Source organism: Osmerus eperlanus, chromosome 3 (genome assembly GCF_963692335.1).
Source record: "Osmerus eperlanus chromosome 3, fOsmEpe2.1, whole genome shotgun sequence".
Classification (NCBI taxonomy): Eukaryota; Metazoa; Chordata; class Actinopteri; order Osmeriformes; family Osmeridae; genus Osmerus; species Osmerus eperlanus.
Genome location: NC_085020.1, coordinates 13,838,267 through 13,856,623, shown reverse-complemented (window position 1 = coordinate 13,856,623; position 18,357 = coordinate 13,838,267). Strand labels below are relative to the sequence as shown.

Here is an 18,357-nt window from a genome sequence, read left to right as displayed (position 1 = left end):
TCTCATGTCATAACTGATTCAGCTTATTGATTATAACCGGTCAAAGATAATGATAAATGCTGAATTTCCAAAAGTCATAAAGGCCACGCTCTTATTAGTAGTCTATTTGTATTATTGGATGGAACTGCATGCCGTAAATATTGGTTGTGTGTGAGTTCCAGAACGAGTAGCAGGATCTTTGACTCACACAGCGCTGCGCACTGCTGCAATGTCGGCGTAATCCATTTTTGACGTCCATTTCGTTTGGGCGGAGCTAGTTAGAGAGACTACTGACACGTAAGGATCTTGCATTAATTTTAAGGAAGAAGCAACATCGTTTAGGTTTATTTACGTATCTGGCTTGATGTATTGGCCGTAAGACATCCATACATTTGGTCAGTTGTAGGCGACTCAGGACTGACAACAGCCGACCCGTAAAATGAGATTTTCAATGTTTATATCTCTGTTGCGGCCCATCGGCCCAGTCATCGTCGGTATCTCTTTGGGATTTACCTTGAGTTTACTTAGTGTGAATTGGGTAGAAGAATCTTGCGTTCTCGATGCTAAATCAAGTGGTGAACTCCATTTAGTCCAAGATGTTAATCTTAAAGGTGCCAGAAAACCGAACTCGATCTCCACGGCCAACGATTGGGAACACAGGGAAGACTTCGAGCCAAGAATTGTTCCATATAAACCAGTTCAACAAAGCCAACCAAAGAAACTTTTTAGGTAAACATGCAAAACACCTACATAGGCAAGGCTATTGAATTGTAATGCGAAATTTCCTTTCACTTTTTTCTTGTAATTAGGCATAGCCAAATAACCTTTATCGCTACTGTTTTTAAACTGTGTTCAGATAATAATGTTAAATACGAATTATTGTTTTTGACCAGCAATGTTTTTCAAAACCACACAAGACTCCACGAGGGTGCCTTCAGTCCAGCACCAAGCTCAAGGCTCCTCGGACAATGGACCATAGCACAAACTCAATAATAGATATAATATGATTTGATGGTTTAAATGTGACTGGGACCAACTTGTATCCCTCAGCAGCAGGGCCAGTTATCAACCAGGCCTACAGTACGTTGTTACAATTTATCTTCTTGTGTGGTCCCTTTTTTTTCTTGACTTATGTTACAATTGTTTATATTAAATATGGTGGTGGAATGTGAATTCCTCTGAAATGGCAACACTGTCAGGCTTCACTGGATTGCTAGAATGCCTTGGAGAAGTTAAACATTTCTCCTCTAAGGCTACATAAATAGAAACAGCATCCCCACGGAATGCCATACATTATTTGCTCTATTTGTACATACTAGTTTTAACCCTGGAAATCAAAGGCCAGTCTTTTCCTGATATATTTCAGAAGCTTCATAAGTAGGTCTATGGCTTGCCATGATGACTTGCATGTCTTTACTGTAACTTGTGTAGACATGTTTTGAATAGTGGTGCCTGGTTAAGTAGAAAGAATGGCAGACGTTTGCTACAGTCTTTTACTAACAGGAAACCACATTATTCTTTTTATTAGTATTTTCAAAAGTGTGTCATTACAGTGTTAATGCCCAATGGTTTATCTACACTTCAATCTTGTCAGCCTGGTATTCAAAATGCAACTCTCTGAGGTCAGTATAGTTGTTTGGTTGATGTCAGGGGTATTTTCAAGTCGGTCTATATTTGGGTATGTACTGGAGGCAGTTTTGAGGAACTTGGCCTCTGCTTTTGCCCGATAAGTTTATTTAAATACCTGAACAGACAGGCATCTAAAGAGATTTACAGGGTAACTACTATGTTTTCCCACTCACCTTGTCACTCAGATAGGTATCTCCGTTGGCTCAGACACAGCTTTATACTGCCGGGCCCTTTTCAGGCTCTAGACCAGACTCGGCTCCAGAACGAATTAAATGGGGGGGGGGGGGGCATTTTTTTCCACAAGGGGGGCATGCCTTTTCAAAGCATGTATGAGAGTCAAAATAAGAGCAGACCTGCATATTCTGCAGGAAAGTGTAGCCATCTTGATATTTAATTTATAGCCAATGCCAGTATTTCGTATTTATACTTTAACAAAATTATTTTTTGAGGGGGCACAGCATTCCATTTGGGGGGGTATTGCCCCCCCCAAGGAGCCGACCCTGTGCTCTAGACTAACCCCTAAATCCTGGACACGGCCCACGGCCAGATTTCAAAGACTACTGCATACTCTTAATCATATCCCAGAAGGACACTCTTGTAGACAAAACCTCCACAGACCAGTGAATAGAATTAACATATTAATCTATTAACCAGGTGTCAACCTATGTTTAAGTAACCTACTGTGTGTTGCTTGTTTCTTAGTTTGCACTTGTAGTTTGTGTAAAAATAGTTAATACCGTGTGTGTGTTCCAGGGCCAAGTACATTAGCACAGAGCTGGGGATCCGTGAGCGTCTGTTCGTCGGGGTCTTGACGTCCAAGAACACCATCAACACCCTGGGTGTGGCTGTAAACCGCACCATCAGCCACCACCTGGACACAGTGGTCTTCTTTACGGGCACACGCAACCGCAAAGTTCCCCATGGAATGTTCGTTGTCACCCACGGTGACGAGAGGCTTATATGGAACATGTTCCAGACCATCAAGTACATCCTAGAGCACTACATCAACGAGTACGACTGGTTCTATCTCGTCCAGGACGACACCTACACTGAGGCAGACCGGGTCAAAGCCCTGGTGGGGCACCTGAGCATGGACCAGGAGCTGTACATGGGGAGCCCAGAGGAGTTCATCGGCGGGGAGATGGAGGGGAGGTACTGCTATGGGGGGTTTGGATACCTCCTCTCCCGAACCCTGTTGCTCCGGCTCAAGCCCTTCCTGGAGAACTGTCGTAACGACATCCAGAGCTCCAGGCCTGATGAGTGGCTAGGGAGATGCCTCATTGACTACGCCAACACCAACTGTGTTGATGAACACGAGGTAGGTAGACATCTCATCTGCTACCACCCTCGTTTTTCCTTTTGTTTGAAGTATGCAGCCACCCAGACTTAATCATACTGACAAGAAAGGAACAGATTAAAAAACTAGACAAAAAAAATATGTTTTAAGATGAGATGAGACAGTTTTCTGCAGGGACCTTAACTGTCAGAGGAAGGCAGAGCTGTCACAGCAGAGAGCTATCTCTTCTTCAGGAACCCATCCGAGGACAGCCAGACAGCTAGCTAGCTCAACAGAGAAAGTGGTGCTTAACCACTTGCAGAGATTACAAGTACACTGATGCAAGATTGCGGTGCAACATGTAAGCCTGTCACTCAAAATGCTATAGTAAGAGATTGTGTATTAATTTGCCTATGCAAGAGCTGTGCTCGCTAGCAATCGCTAGCAACCATGTAGAGACAGAAATTACATGCCGTCATGCAAATAAGATAAATAACAGAAGGCCATTTAGTTTGTTTAATAAAAGAGCAAGCTATAGACCTGTTTTATAGGAAAGGTAACCTTAAATGACTTATTTTGTGATCTGGCGCTATATAAAAAAGTTTATAAAAAATAAAATGATCAATTAACTTGATCTTCCAGGGGGGCGGGGGGTGCAGTTGGGGGGCCGGGGCGCCCCTAATATAATGGTAGGGGAAACACTGGTGCAGATAACATGTCAGTGGCGTGCAGGACAGACAGGGTGCACTTTTGAAGAGCAGTACTAAGATGCTAAGCTGTTGGGGAAACACTCCTAGTCTGTGGGTGACCTCTGTGGCCATTGGAGCAGCGATGTAATTCTTTGTTCTTTTAATAGCTTGATAAGATTGGATTCACTTTCGCCCCCACCAGACCCTGACCAAGCTGCTTAACCCCTTCACTCCTTCGATCCTAAATGGTTCTGTCTTTAAAGATCCTGTAAAGTGGAATTGAAAATGAGTTTTAAGTTCATCACACCACAGAAGAATGTGTTGAAAAAAAAAACAGACAAGTATGTTAAATTAGGCTTTGAAATTGTGAGAAAATCAGCAGTCTTTTCTGCTTGAGACTGGGGGGGCATGTCGCCTGAAGGAGCTGAAGCTCCGCCCCCTCGAATTTATTGAATTTAGCAACAACAGAAACACTAGCTAAATCAATTGCAGATATCAGAACAGGCATACCTGCAGTCTCTGAGTGTTTTATGTGTTAATTACTTTGTCTTTGCATCGTACCAGCTGAGTACCAGAATGCAACCGTCTGTGATCTGACATAAATCGGTCGCTGTGACGTAGATCGGTTGGGTTTTGGCTCCGACTACATAAAACCTGAGCTAACAACGGAAGAGAAACTGTTCAATGGTCTAACACCACATTTCAGTGCAACAAAGTTTTTGCGCTTTGCACATGCTTTCAGGAACTCATTTCACACATATATAATGTATTGAGAAGCAAATCATGGAATTTGCTTTACAGGATCTTTAAGTGGGATCTTATTGCTTATTGCAAGGTTTCCCGCAGCACTTTTTTTTTCAGTCAAGCAACACACGCCTGCCGCCTTAACTACATTGTCAAAAACGGCGATATCCGCCGTTGTCCTTTTTTCTCCCTTCCATTCCAAACCGTGACCAATGCCAGTCTCCCTTCTCTGCAGAACGCATTAGGCTGAATCCCAATACTCTGTCTTACCCCTACCCCTTACCCCTAGTCCTTAGTTTTGCGCGTTCCCGTGAGAGTAAGTGGTGTCCCAATACTCTTTTTGATTGAGGGGTAAGATTAAGACGAAGGGATATACACCCCTTAAAACCAAGTAAGCTCGGGAGCTTACTTGAAACCTAGGGGCATGTTGATACTGCGCTACCTGCAACAATGGCGGACAGATCATCCAGAGAGTTTTTTTATTTATTTTCGGAGAGTTATTTTCGGCTTAAATAATTGATAAAAAAATAGCCCCCCCAAAAAAACACGTCCAACCGGCCAAGCGAGACCACGAAAAAAACATTCATGCAGGTAGATCAGCACACCATCCCAACACAAACAAACCCACCATAACAGAACAAAAACAAAATCAAGAAAAAGTCAAGAAAACAGCAGAAAAACGAACGAAAAACGAAGAGCTGCTGAGACAGCTGCCACTCACAGCGGCGCTACATCACAGATGTGACAAATCAATGGGAAATCGCTTTCTCTCTTAAATGCTGTGCTCCTCGACCTTTTAGGTCTTTTTAAATCTAACTACTTGTATTGTACATGTAATTCTCTAGCCGTTATAAAAGCTATCTTTTCACGGTTTTCTGCCACCATGTTGCACGCGCATCCCGAATGTTTACAAACAAATAATTGGTCTATAGGGTATGTAACATTGGTTGGGCTGAAAATGGCCCGGGTGCTGTTCTATGCGCCCTAATGCAACTCTGTGAAATAGCCCTAGAATGAAACGAGGTTTTCTCCCTTTTATGGTATGCTCATGAATATTTAGATGAGCTGCGCGCTGATTGGTTGGTTTGCAACGAGCAAAGCTGCGGAACAAAGACGCAACAGTGCGTTAAGCTGGGAACACAAGTCTCAGACTCCCGGTCCATCAGCACCGGATCTCCTCAGGGCTGTGTCCCTTCCCTTCTGCTCTTCTCCCTGTACACCAACAGCTGCACCTCCAGTCATCCGTCCGTCAAACTCCTGAAGTTTGCGGACGACACCACCCTCATTGGGCTCATCTCTGGTGGGGATGAGTCTGACTATAGGTGAAGCTGACGACCTGGTGCAGCCAGAACAACTTAGAGCTCAATGCTCTTAACACAGTGGAGATGGTTGTGGACTTTAGAAAGAACACAGCCCCACTCACCCCCACCACCCTGTGCGACTCCCCAGTCAACACTGTGGAGTCCTTCCGCTTCCTGGGTACTATCCTCTCCCAGGACCTCAAGTGGGAACTGAACATCAGCTCACTCATCAAGAAAGCACAACAGAGGATGTACTCCCTGCGGCAGCTGAAGAAATTCAACCTGCCAAGGACAATGATGGTGCACTTCTACACAGCCATTGAGTCCATCCTCACCTCCTCCATCACCATCTGGTACGCTGCTGCCACTGCCAAGGACAAGTGCAGACTGCAGCGTATCATTCGTACTGCTGAGAAGGTGATCGGCTGAAATCTGCCTTTCCTCGAGGGCCTGCACACCTCGAGGACCCTGAGGCGTGCAAGGAAGATTGTGTCCGACTCCTCCCACCCTGGACACACTCTGTTTCAGCCACTCCCCTCCGGCAGAAGACTGCAGTCCATCAGGTCCAATACCACACACCACAAAAACAGTTTCTTCCCATCCGCTGTTGGCCTCTTCAACAAGGCCAAGAGCTCATACTGACTTAATTCACAATCTGCACAATGACACCTTGCCACATTGCAATTGCACTATATTACATAATTTGTATCTTTTGTACTATTTGTATTTTTTGTACCATTTGTATTTTGATATTGTAAATTATTTGGCTACTTTATATTTTATTAGTATTAGGTAGATTTGTACCTTTAGTATAGTTAGACAACATATTTAAGTTTTAGGATTCCTATATGTTTAACCTATATTATAACCTATATTCCTATATGTTTATGTGTTCTCTTCGGATCATTCTGACCCATCAGTCATTGTGACCCACCGGCGTATTGCGACAACTTTACCGCATACAAAAACAAAGTGAACCCCCCACATATCAAAGGTTAAAAGAAAATTATTTTTATTTGTTTTTGTATTGGGTAAAATTGGGTAAACACAACGATGGTTTGTTATGAACCTTTGGGTCATGTGACCCGAAGACAGCACAAGGGTTAATGTATGCACCTTCCTGCCTTGTCTGTGCAAACTTTCATGGCAATAAAACCCATTCTGATTCTGATTCTACCTATGCTAGATACAGGATACGTTAGCATTGCTAATAACTGTTAGCGACAAAATCATACTTACAGCTTGCGGTTGTGATGAGAATACGGTCGGATGTATGTATGTAAATGTTGGGGAGTGACAAAGGTACAGACCAGAGCCAAATAAGGTGGAGCAACTCGTTGGCTTTTTGGAAACCACCCGTTTTACAACGGCAGTTTCAAGTTGTGAGATTTGCATAGGAAAGAGGTGTCAATGTATGTCAGTCAAAATTAAATAAATAAGTAAATAGATAAATACTAAGGCTGTCAAGCGATTAAAATATTTAATCGCATTATTTCATATAGTTAATCGCAAATGTATTAAATTTATTTAATCTGTTCAAATTCTAACCCAATAAAAGATTTCTTTGTGAAATAACATTAAAGGGGTGTACTTAACTTCAAATAACTGGAGGATAACAAGAGGAAATTGTGAGTGAGTTTTATTCACTCACACATAGGCTGTACAATATTGAACATATATATTTAGGAAATGTAATCTGAAATGTAACATTGTCGAGTGTTGTCTGCCGTATATTACCGGAGCGAACGTTGCTGCTGTACGCTGTTAACGCTGTAGCTGTGTGCTTTGCTTGCATGTGATATTTTAGGGTGGAAGTACTGTGGTGATAACTAAAGTCAGCCTGACAATCTGTACACACAGCCTTGGTTTTGTCAACCGGGCCGTCTGGCAACTTTTTGAAATGGAACTTCCCATCTAAAAGCCCTTTCTCCATCATTCAGCTACCGACGGCAGTCAAAGTCATGTGATGACGGGTGATTCCCAGGGTAAAAAAGAAACCTGTGTTAACGGCACTTTTTTGGAATCGCGTTAAAGTGAGATTGCGTTAACGCGTTAACTTTGACAGCCCTAATAAATACATGAATAAATAAATTGTTTTATGGCTATGAAATAAACCCTGAAAGTATAGCTTCATATAATTATATAGCTGAATCCATTTACCTACATCAATAAATAAATACATTTACTGAGTCACCACCTTACGTGGAGGGGTTTGCGTGGAGGGGTTTGCGTGTCCTAGTGATCCTGGAAGCTATGTTGTCGGGGGCTTTATGCCCCTGGTAGGGTCACCCAAGGCAAACAGGTTCCAGGCGAAGGACCAGACAAAGCGTGGCTCAAAAACCTACCATGAAGAAAACAAACAATGGTTTCTCAGAAGCGGGTCACCGGGGCCCCCGGGTGTGCCCGGGGGCCCCGGGCACAGCCCGAAGAGACAACGTGGGACTCCCTTCCAGTGGGCTCACCATTCGCAGGAAGGGTCATGGGGGTCGGGTGCAGTGTGAGACGGGCGGCGGCCGAAGGCGGGGGCCTTGGCGGTCCGATCCTCGGCTGCAGAAGCTAGCTCTAGGGACGTGGAATGTCACCTCGCTGGCGGGAAAGGAGCTGGAGCTGGTGTGCGAGGTAGAGAAGTTCCGGCTAGATATAGTCGGCCTCGCCTCAACGCACAGCATCGGCTCCGGAACCAGTCTCCTTGAGAGGGGCTGGACTCTCTTCCACTCTGGAGTTGCCCTCGGTGAGAGGCGTCGAGCTGGGGTGGGAATACTTGTTTCCCCTCGGTTCGGCGCCTGTACGTTGGAGTTCACCCCCGTGGACGAGAGGGTAGCCTCCCTCCGCCTTCGGGTGGGGGGACGGGTCCTCACTGTTGTTTGTGCTTACGCACCAAACGGCAGCGCAGAGTACCCACTCTTTTTGGAGTCTCTGGGAGGGGTGTGAGTGGGAGTGAGACCTGGAGGGGCGTGATTGGGAGGAACGGCCCCCCCGATCTGAACCCGAGCGGTGTTTTGTTGTTGGACTTCTGTGCTAGACACGGCTTGTCCATAACGAACACCATGTTCAAGCATAAGGGTGTCCATATGTGCACTTGGCACCAGGACACCCGAGGTCTCAGTTCGATGATAGACTTTGTAGTCATGTCGTCTGAGGCCAAATGTCTTGGACATTCGGGTGAGGAGAGGGGCGGAGCTGTCAACTGAATCTCAATGTCCCCGGCCTCCTCGGGGAGTCCGAATGGGCCATGTTCTGGGCCTCCATTGTTGAGGCGGCTGACCGGAGCTGCGGACGCAAGGCGGTCGGTGCATGTCGCGGCGGTAACCCTCAGACCCGGTGGTGGACGCCGGAGGTGAGGGAAGCCGTCAAGCTGAAGAAGGAGGCCTATCGGACTTTGTTGGCCGGTAGGACTCCAGAGGCAGCTGATGTGTACCGGCAGGCCAAGCGGAATGCGGCTTTGGCGGTCACGGAGGCAAAAACCCGGGCGTGGGAGGAGTTCGGCGAGGCCATGGAGAATGACTTCCGAACGGCTTCGAAAAGGTTCTGGACCACCATCTGGCGACTCAGGAGGGGGAAGCAGTGCACTGTCAACGCTGTATATGGTGGGGATGGTGCGCTGCTGACCTCGATGGGGGAAGTCCTGGATCGGTGGAAGGAATACTTTGAAGACCTCCTTAATCCCACCAACACGCGTTCCGATGTGGAGGCAGAGTCTGGGGACATTGGGGGGGGCCCTTCTATCTCTGGGGCTGAGGTCGCCGAGGTGGTTGAAAAGCTCCGCTGTGGCAGGGCCCCTGGGGTGGATGAGGTCCGCCCGGAGTTCCTTAAGACTCTGGATGTTGTAGAGCTGTCTTGGTTGACACGACTCTGCAACATCGCGTGCGGGGTGGTGGTTCCCCTCTTTAAAAAGGGGGACTGCTGTGGAAAAATTCTAGTGGCACTGTGTAGATTTGAATAGTCAAGAGATGGCGGTTTCAATAAATGTATTTAGCTTGTACAAATTAAGAATTAACAAAGTACTTTGTGATCAGTCATAACGAAGGGGGTGCTAGCCACAGATCGTTCGCAAGAGTGATGAAGAACAACTGTCGTGGAAATTTGGAATACAGTTATAATGTGTGTGTTTCATATATGAGGAATGTGTTTTAATGGAAGTCTAAAGTTGGTTAAGAAGAATAAACTCCATTTGGTAGAGATGCCATTTGCAGTTTATGACACCTGGGGAGGATGAGACAGCTGGTCTGGAGACAATGTGGATTCAACTGTATTGTTATTGTGATCTGAGGGAGCAGTTTAACTGATCAAGCTGCTCTGACCCTTCCTGTAGCATGGGTGGGGTTAATTAAATACTTGTTTGAAGATGTCCACACAAAGGACAGTTGACCATTTGACTGGTGAACTCCTGTGGTTTTACTATCTACTGGTTTGGGGAGAGATGCCACATCAAAGAACTGTGGGACACTTGGTATGGAGTCAAACTGTCACTGAGCAGTGCTGACCAATCACAGAGTTTGATACATAGATGGATTGACCATCAGAAGAACCATTTGATCTAAAGTTTATATAAGGCAGGGTTTTAGGGTTGTTCTTTATCACTCTGGCGAACGACCTGTGGCTAGCACCTCCTTCGTTATGACTGATCACAAAGTACTTTGTTAATTCTTAATTTGTACAAGCAAAATAAATTTATTGAAACCGCCATCTCTTGACTATTCAAATCTACACAGTACCACTAGAATTTTTCCACTACATCATGGTGCCGAAACCCGGGATGAATAGATGGTAAACGCCAACCATCTGTGTTGTTTAAAAGAGAGAGAGAAAAAAAAGGGGAGAGTTTTCGCTTTGTTCCAGAGCGCTGATAGACTTTATTTGAGTTGAGTCATTAAGTACTAACAAAGAGTAATTGAGATAGCTGGTAAATATAGGAATATTCAAAGGTGTATACATTACATGCTTTGATAAAACGTTTGAGGAGTTAAAGAATAAGGTTTTGTTTTACGGGTTTATGTTAAATTGTGAATTTAAAGGTTTAAAAAGAAAAAGGGAGAGTTAATATTTTCTTTTGTCTTAAGGGCATTGTTTGATTGGTGTGATTGCGAGTCGTAGCGTAATTCTAGCATGAATTACTTATTCTAAGAGCAGTTTTAAGTGTGCGAACATGGATTTAATGAAACAAGAGAACGTTTTGTGGATGTGAAGAGATGATTGGTTTAAACACTTTGATGTTCTGAAAAGGGAACTATGCATATGCTTTGAAGAGGTATATGGGCAAACGTTTTAAATCAGAATACTAAAATCTAGAGGTTTTTAAGAGTTTTGATAAAGGTATTAGATGCAATGTGGTTATGAAATGAGAAAGAGAAAATAATTGCAATGTACTTTTGTTTGGAGTTTGACTGTAATTTGATTTTAAGTTTTCTTTGAGAGTTTTATCAGGGCATGGTACAATGTTTTGGGATAAACAGTTAGGCTGTGATGAGGTTGTTTCATTATGGTATTGGTTCATAAAGAGGGTTATTATAACTTGGTTTTGAAATAATTTGGGAAGACTCATTAAGTCTGATAAATTGTGGTGTGATGGTTGGAACGAAGTAGCTTGTTCTGGACTGCAGCCAAAGCAAGTTATGAAGTTATACCTATCTAACCTATATAGAAATATAGATGGGGTATAAGTTAAGATAATGGTTACATTAAGAACATTTTATGGTCTATGTTTCATTTTGGAATCATACAGATTAAATTCTGGTTTAGGGTAGTGATGCTAGTTTTCTACATGTCTTGGAAAATGAGAGATTTGATTTGGTGAATTTAAAAAAGGGAATCTGAAATATAAAGGTATTCATTTGAACTGTTCCTAAAGGTTTTTTTAAGAAAAGATAAGAGACTAAAATATGGGGTAATTTGGTTGTTTTCTAAAATAGTTTTATTTTATACAAATTGGTTCAAAAGTTGGTTGCTTCAGAGTAAGCTTGTTAATTCATAAAAGGGAAAATAGTTAAAATATTTACTGATAGTAAAATACATCATTGGTGTTACATATGATTTTGGGAAAGGTATGGAAACAGGAAGTTTCTTATTTTTACTTATAGAACAACTTGCTGTATGCAAATGTGGAATTCACTCTAACAATGATGATTATTCCACAGGGAAAATGCTAGTGCTGATACTAGCTGGAGAAGTTTCTAGATTGCCTGCATGCATTGATGAACTAACTAGAATATGTTTTTGATGTTGATATGTTTACAGGAAGTGATGAGATGATGTTGCTGTCCGGATGAGCCTAACTTGACAAATTTGGGCTTACAGGACTCTTTTGAGGAAAATTGTTGTGTGACCTTGATACAACATTTGTTACAGATTCTTTAAGGGAAGCGCAGGCTTCTTAGAGAGGAAGAGATGACGTTTAGGAATTTATGACTGACTGATGACTGACTGATCCAAACAGTGACTATGGGGGTTTTATGGTTTTATGAATTTAGCTTCAGTAGTTTGGATTTGTGATAGGACTGTGAGGGTTTGATATGATACTGCTGAGTTGAAAATATTGGACTGTATTTAACCCAGAGTGAGAATTTTGTTTTGTTTGAGTATATTTGATAAGAATTACAGAATACAGCGGACAGATGGAGAAAGGAATGGGGGAATGGAGATTCGAACTTGGACTAATCCACAAGAAAATATGTTTTGGAAAAAGGAAGGATATGAGAATAAAAATGGAGGTTGTATGGTCTGCATAAAACATTTATCTTGAGATTTTGCTAAGTTAACACATGGAAAGATCATGCCTCTACAGTTTGTGTGTTTTGTAGAGTTAAATTTTTGGAGAAGTGATACTGTTTGATGGTTGTTGGATGGGTAGAAGTTTTAGACTTCTCAGGGGCTCAGTGGTCAAGTTTTGTTGATTTAGATTATTCTTCGATGGGATTTTTCTTTGAGGATATGTAATGATAATGGGTCACACTTGTTTATGGAAGTTATTTTGGTGATGATAGGATTCAACATTGTGTTAATCGCTTCAGTTGAATGAGAGAACAGAACTTTGAAGACTAAGTCAGACGACAAGAAGTCAGTTACCTTTAACTGACCTCTGTGAGAATGTGCTTGTTTATCACTGTGCAACCTTTTGGAGTCTACTTTGTGTGAGATTCACAGGCAGGTGAAGGAGGCTATTCCTATGACTGGACCGCTGCATGATTTGATACCAGATGACTGGATCGTGGTGAAGGACCTGAAACGCCTGGTAAAACCCAAGGTGGACGGGGCCATACCAGATTCTCCTGACGACTAATCCGGCGGTTAAGATCGGAGGGAAGAGAAACGTGGATACACGCTAACCATTGCGTGCACCTTGTCTGGAGACGGAAACAGAGGATACGCGTTCTGCGTAGTACCAAGGAAATTTCCGAGCTGTTCGCAAAGTGCAGTGTCGTTGAAAGTTGCGCTGAGCAATTTGATCATTGTTTGTAATTGGTTCGACTCGACTACACTGACTGAAAGAAGTTTGCCTGCAGCCAACTGAAGATGGTCACTATGGATGCACAATCATGGCATCCGTTCCGACAACCTGGACTTTGTGGTGTACGGGGTACAATGGGTTTTGTCTTGAGACTAGCATTTCTTATGTTAATGTTTGAATTTTATTTTTCTTGATTAACTGTTTGGGTTTATGGTATTGTAAAAAAAAATAATAGTGGAATTGTCGTGGAAATTTGGAATACAGTTATAATGTGTGTGTTTCATATATGAGGAATGTGTTTTAATGGAAGTCTAAAGTTGGTTAAGAAGAATAAACTCCATTTGGTAGAGATGCCATTTGCAGTTTATGACACCTGGGGAGGATGAGACAGCTGGTCTGGAGACAATGTGGATTCAACTGTATTGTTATTGTGATCTGAGGGAGCAGTTTAACTGATCAAGCTGCTCTGACCCTTCCTGTAGCATGGGTGGGGTTAATTAAATACTTGTTTGAAGATGTCCACACAAAGGACAGTTGACCATTTGACTGGTGAACTCCTGTGGTTTTACTATCTACTGGTTTGGGGAGAGATGCCACATCAAAGAACTGTGGGACACTTTGTATGGAGTCAAACTGTCACTGAGCAGTGCTGACCAATCACAGAGTTTGATACATAGATGGATTGACCATCAGAAGAACCATTTGATCTAAAGTTTATATAAGGCAGGGTTTTAGGGTTGTTCTTTATCACTCTGGCGAACGACCTGTGGCTAGCACCTCCTTCGTTTTGACTGATCACAAAGTACTTTGTTAATTCTTAATTTGTACAAGCAAAATAAATTTATTGAAACCGCCATCTCTTGACTATTCAAATCTACACAGTACCACTAGAATTTTTCCACTACACAACCCTAAAACCCTGCCTTATATAAACTTTAGATCAAATGGTTCTTCTGATGGTCAATCCATCAATGTAGCAAACTCTGTGATTGGTCAGCACTGCTCAGTGACAGTTTGACTCCATACCAAGTGTCCCACAGTTCTTTGATGTGGCATCTCTCCCCAAACCAGTAGATACTAAAGCCACAGGAGTTCACCAGTCAAATGGTCAACTGTCCTTTGTGTGGACATCTTCAAACAAGTATTTAATTAACACCACCCATGCAACAGGAAGGGTCAGAGCAGCTTGATCAGTTCATCTATCTTAAACGACTCCCTCAGATCACAATAACAATACAATTGAATCCACATTGTCTCCAGACCAGCTGTCTCATCCTCCCCAGGTGTCATAAACTGCAAATGGCATCTCTACCAAATGGAGTTGATTCAACATTCATTGTATCAAGCTTCTTAACCAACTTTAAACTTCTCTTAAAACACTGTATTGTAAATTTCCACCACAGGACCGGAGGGTGTGCTCCAACTTTAGGGGGATCACACTCCTCAGCCTCCCTGGGAAAGTCTATTCAGGGGTTCTGGAGAGGAGGGTCCGTCGGATTGTCGAACCTCGGATTCAGGAGGAGCAATGTGGTTTTCGTCCTGGCCGTGGAACTGTGGACCAGCTCTATACCCTCGGCAGGGTTCTGGAGGGTGCATGGGAGTTCGCCCAACCAGTCTACACATGTTTTGTGGATTTGGAAAAGGCGTTCGACCGTGTCCCTCGGGGGCTCATGTGGGGGGTGCTCCGGGAGTACGGGGTACCGGACTCCCTGATCGGGGCTGTTCGGTCCCTGTACGACCGGTGCCAGAGTTTGGTCCGCATTGCCGGTAGTAAGTCGAACTTATTCCCGGTCTCTGCCAGGGCTGCCCTTTGTCACCGATTCTGTATTCTCTAGGCGCAGCCAGGGCATTGAGGGGGTCCGGTTTGGTGACCTCAGGATCGGGTCGCTGCTTTTTGCAGATGATGTGATCCTGTTGGCTTCATCGGGCCGTGACCTTCAGCTCTCACTGGAGCGGTTCGCAACCAAATGCGAAGCGGCTGGGATGGGAATCAGCACCTCCAAATCTGAGGCCATGGTAAAAAGGGTAAGGAAAAGGGTGGAGTGCAATCTCCGGGTCGGGGAGGAGATCTTGTCCCGAGTTCAAGTATCTCGGGGTCTTGTTCACGAGTGAGGGAAGGATGGAGCGTGAGATCGACAGGTGAATCGGTGCGGCGTCCGCAGTGATGCGGCCTCTGCATCGGTCCGTCGTGGTGAAGAAGGAGCTGAGTCAAAAGGCGAAGCTCTCTATTTACCAGTCGATCTACGTTCCTACCCTCACCTATGGTCACGAACTGTGGGTAGTGACCGAAAGAACGAGATCGCGAATACAAGCGGCCGAAATGAGTTTTCTCCGCAGGGTGTCCGGGCTCTCCCTTAGAGATAGGGTGAGAAGCTCGGTCATCCAGGAGGGGCTCAGAGTAGAACCGCTGCTCCTCCGCGTCGAGAGGGGCCAGTTGAGGTGGCTCGGGCATCTGATAAGGATGCCTCCTGTGCGCCTCCCTGGTGAGGTGTTCTGGGCACTTCCCACTGGGAAGAGGCCCCGGGGAAGACCCAGGACACGCTGGAGGGACTAGAGCTGGTGGAAGTGGCTGGGGAGAGGGAAGTCTGGGCCTCCCTGCTTAGGTTGCTGCCCCCGCGACCCGACCCCCGGATAAGCGGAAGATGATGGATGGATGGAATGACGGCTAAATTTGGCTCTTTCGCCTGATTGTCATTAAGAAATCTCTGATTTTATTGTAGTTTTTGCATGTTCAACATGGATTATAGGTCGAAAGTTGAATGAACGAGTACTTATGTCCTTTCGATTTCTTACAAGGTGAGTCATTGTTGCCCATAACACGCTAGCAGTTTGCTAATGAATGCTGATTGGTTAGTGAAGGACTGACTACGACAAGAGATTCCGCTTGTTCCGAAGCGGAACCAGAATGCCAGCATTAGCAACATTAGCAAGCCAAAACTCTTTCTAGCATGTGTATTGACAGGGAGAACCTGTCAGCTGTGTTGTCGATGCCTCAAGAGAAAAAAGGTGACCAGAGCTTGCCACAAAGCAGTATCTCTGGTCGTACAATGTGTATGATGTCATTGACATTTTAAAAGGCTTTTTAAGACAAAAAAGTGACTTAAAAAAAATCTAAGACCCAGAAGTGTGTATTTTTTTTGCCTCCCCTTTCGAATTCAACATTCAAATTACTAGACAAAAAATTATATCCTGACAAAAGTGGATTTTGAGGGGTATAGCCATAGAGTTATATTACTAGAGGCAGCTACTTTTGTCTTCCTAGATGGCGTCCCCATTCATTTCTATGAAAAGTGCTCAGTGGCGCAGTGAGGCAAGCGAGAGCGCGAAACCGGACCGCGCCATCTTTCCAGTTCCAGCTCTTCCGGTCTAGCGTTAAATAGTGGCTCGCTTTTTCCCTAGCTCCGAGACTCATGCACGCTTGCAACTAGCTGTACACGTCATACTTTGCGACAACAAGTCGCGAGCTTGTGAGCTGGAGCTAAGGCATTGCAGAAAACTGTCAGAATGTGGTACAAGTCCGATCAAGAAGCACATGGGAACTTTACGAAAATCAATACTATTGGTACTGTAGTATTATACGTGCAGGGCCTATATGTTGTACTTTTTGCTTCGTGTTTTTAGTTTGACTGGTTAAGTATTGTGTCGGTTTAAACAAAACTGTAAACTTGACTATCTGGCTCCGTCGTTGTTCTAGCTCGGCAAAGCAAGCTTAATTAAGCCTACAGGCTACCTATGTTACTATTATAATGATGATGAGTGTTGCTTACTATTACTAGCTTATTTTTAATGCCAAGTTCTAACAATATAACGACCATAACAATATTGTGGTTATCAGACATGATTTATTAATCTTCGTCTTTGCTCCATAATAACATGTCAACAATCTATAATGACGCCCTAACATGCCACGATATTATAACTAATTATATTAGGCTATAATTACATTTGTCATGCCATGAGAATAATATGCGTTCATTACAAAATGGTTAAAATAACGTAAATAAACTCTACAAACAACCGTCATGTATGTGTGCAACCATTTGTAAAACTTGCTACAATAAAGGCAGGCAACTGTACATTATCAAGTCCTTTCTCCTTGTTCTCATTCAGCTCAGGTAAATCAGCGATTTGCTAATGTTCCCTTTTGTGCTCGTCCCCTGTTCGTATCCACGAGCACGTTTCCAGGCAACTTTTCTTGACGTAAGCAAATAAACCCATTTCGGATTAGTTTCAAATTTAGCAAAAATCTGGAAAAATTATTCTATGAAAAAGCTAGTAGAAGACCGGAAGAGCCGGGTGCCTAACCGTAAATGCAATACCACCTACATCCACCGGGGCTGTTGCTTCAAGCCGAGGGGTGGGGGTCTGGGTATAGCTCCATAGACCTCCATTCATTCTGCACTGGACCGTTAGCGCCCTCATATGGAACTAGGGTGGAACTGCAACCAGTTCAGAACCCGGAAGTTTCCCAAGAGTGGCATTTCTCCCCATATTAGACATTCTCTGGCTGTATTTATTTCCAATCCAACATTCAAACGAGAGGGGCGTGGTTATCTTCAGACCAACACAGCGCACAAGATCGAAGGCAGACAGGGCAGACACCTAGATTCGAGAGATGACTGAAGACATTCGTCGTGTCACAGATCGAATGCTGGCCTTAGTAGATCAAATTGATCAGCATGGCTTGTCAAGATATATCATTTTGGCACACATTGTATATTTTGTAGAGGTACTTGGGCAGATAAGTCCTCTACAGAACATAGACATTGAAGTCTTAAATAGTTTGAGACTTATCGAGCACTGTGTTCATGTGCAAGCTGTACAGGTAGTATGGGTGGTGATTAGTGCCAGGTAATGTTAGCTAACAAAGCTAGCAACCGTCGCTACGCCTAACAAAGAAGACAATCACTGCCACCGCTATGTCACTCTGCCATTATGTGGATAGCTAGGTCGATAAGAAGGCAGCTAGCTATAACTATCTGGCCTCATCATTATGCCATGCCGGTATTATCATTTAGTGATACGAGACCTGACGTAAAGCCAGACCATTCAAGACATTACCCACACCTTTGGATTTACTGCTTCAAATTGAAGTCAAGATTCTTAACCTCGTTGTCAATATTGGCAATGAAAAGTTGCAACCAAGACGTGTACAGACCAAGACCCATTCAACACGGTACACAATACCCAAACCCAGATATTATAATTTATGTAATTCTTCAATATTAAATAAAACCACTACCACTCGACTCATTTTAATGACCAGTCAGTGACAAAACGGGTTTGGCTTTTCAG

At 43.8% G+C, this 18,357-nt stretch overlaps 1 protein-coding gene across 1 annotated transcript in view; it reads left to right on the top strand.

Moving 5' to 3' along the window:
* The first annotated feature begins 228 nt into the window (after window positions 1-228).
* Window positions 229-18,357, top strand: part of chpfa (chondroitin polymerizing factor a) — a 35,032-nt gene continuing 16,903 nt past the window's right edge. The window contains exons 1-2 of the mRNA XM_062457406.1: window positions 229-708; window positions 2,362-2,926. Coding sequence (XP_062313390.1) covers window positions 419-708; window positions 2,362-2,926 — 855 coding nt within the window. The 5' untranslated portion in view covers window positions 229-418. The remainder of the gene's footprint in view (window positions 709-2,361; window positions 2,927-18,357) is intronic.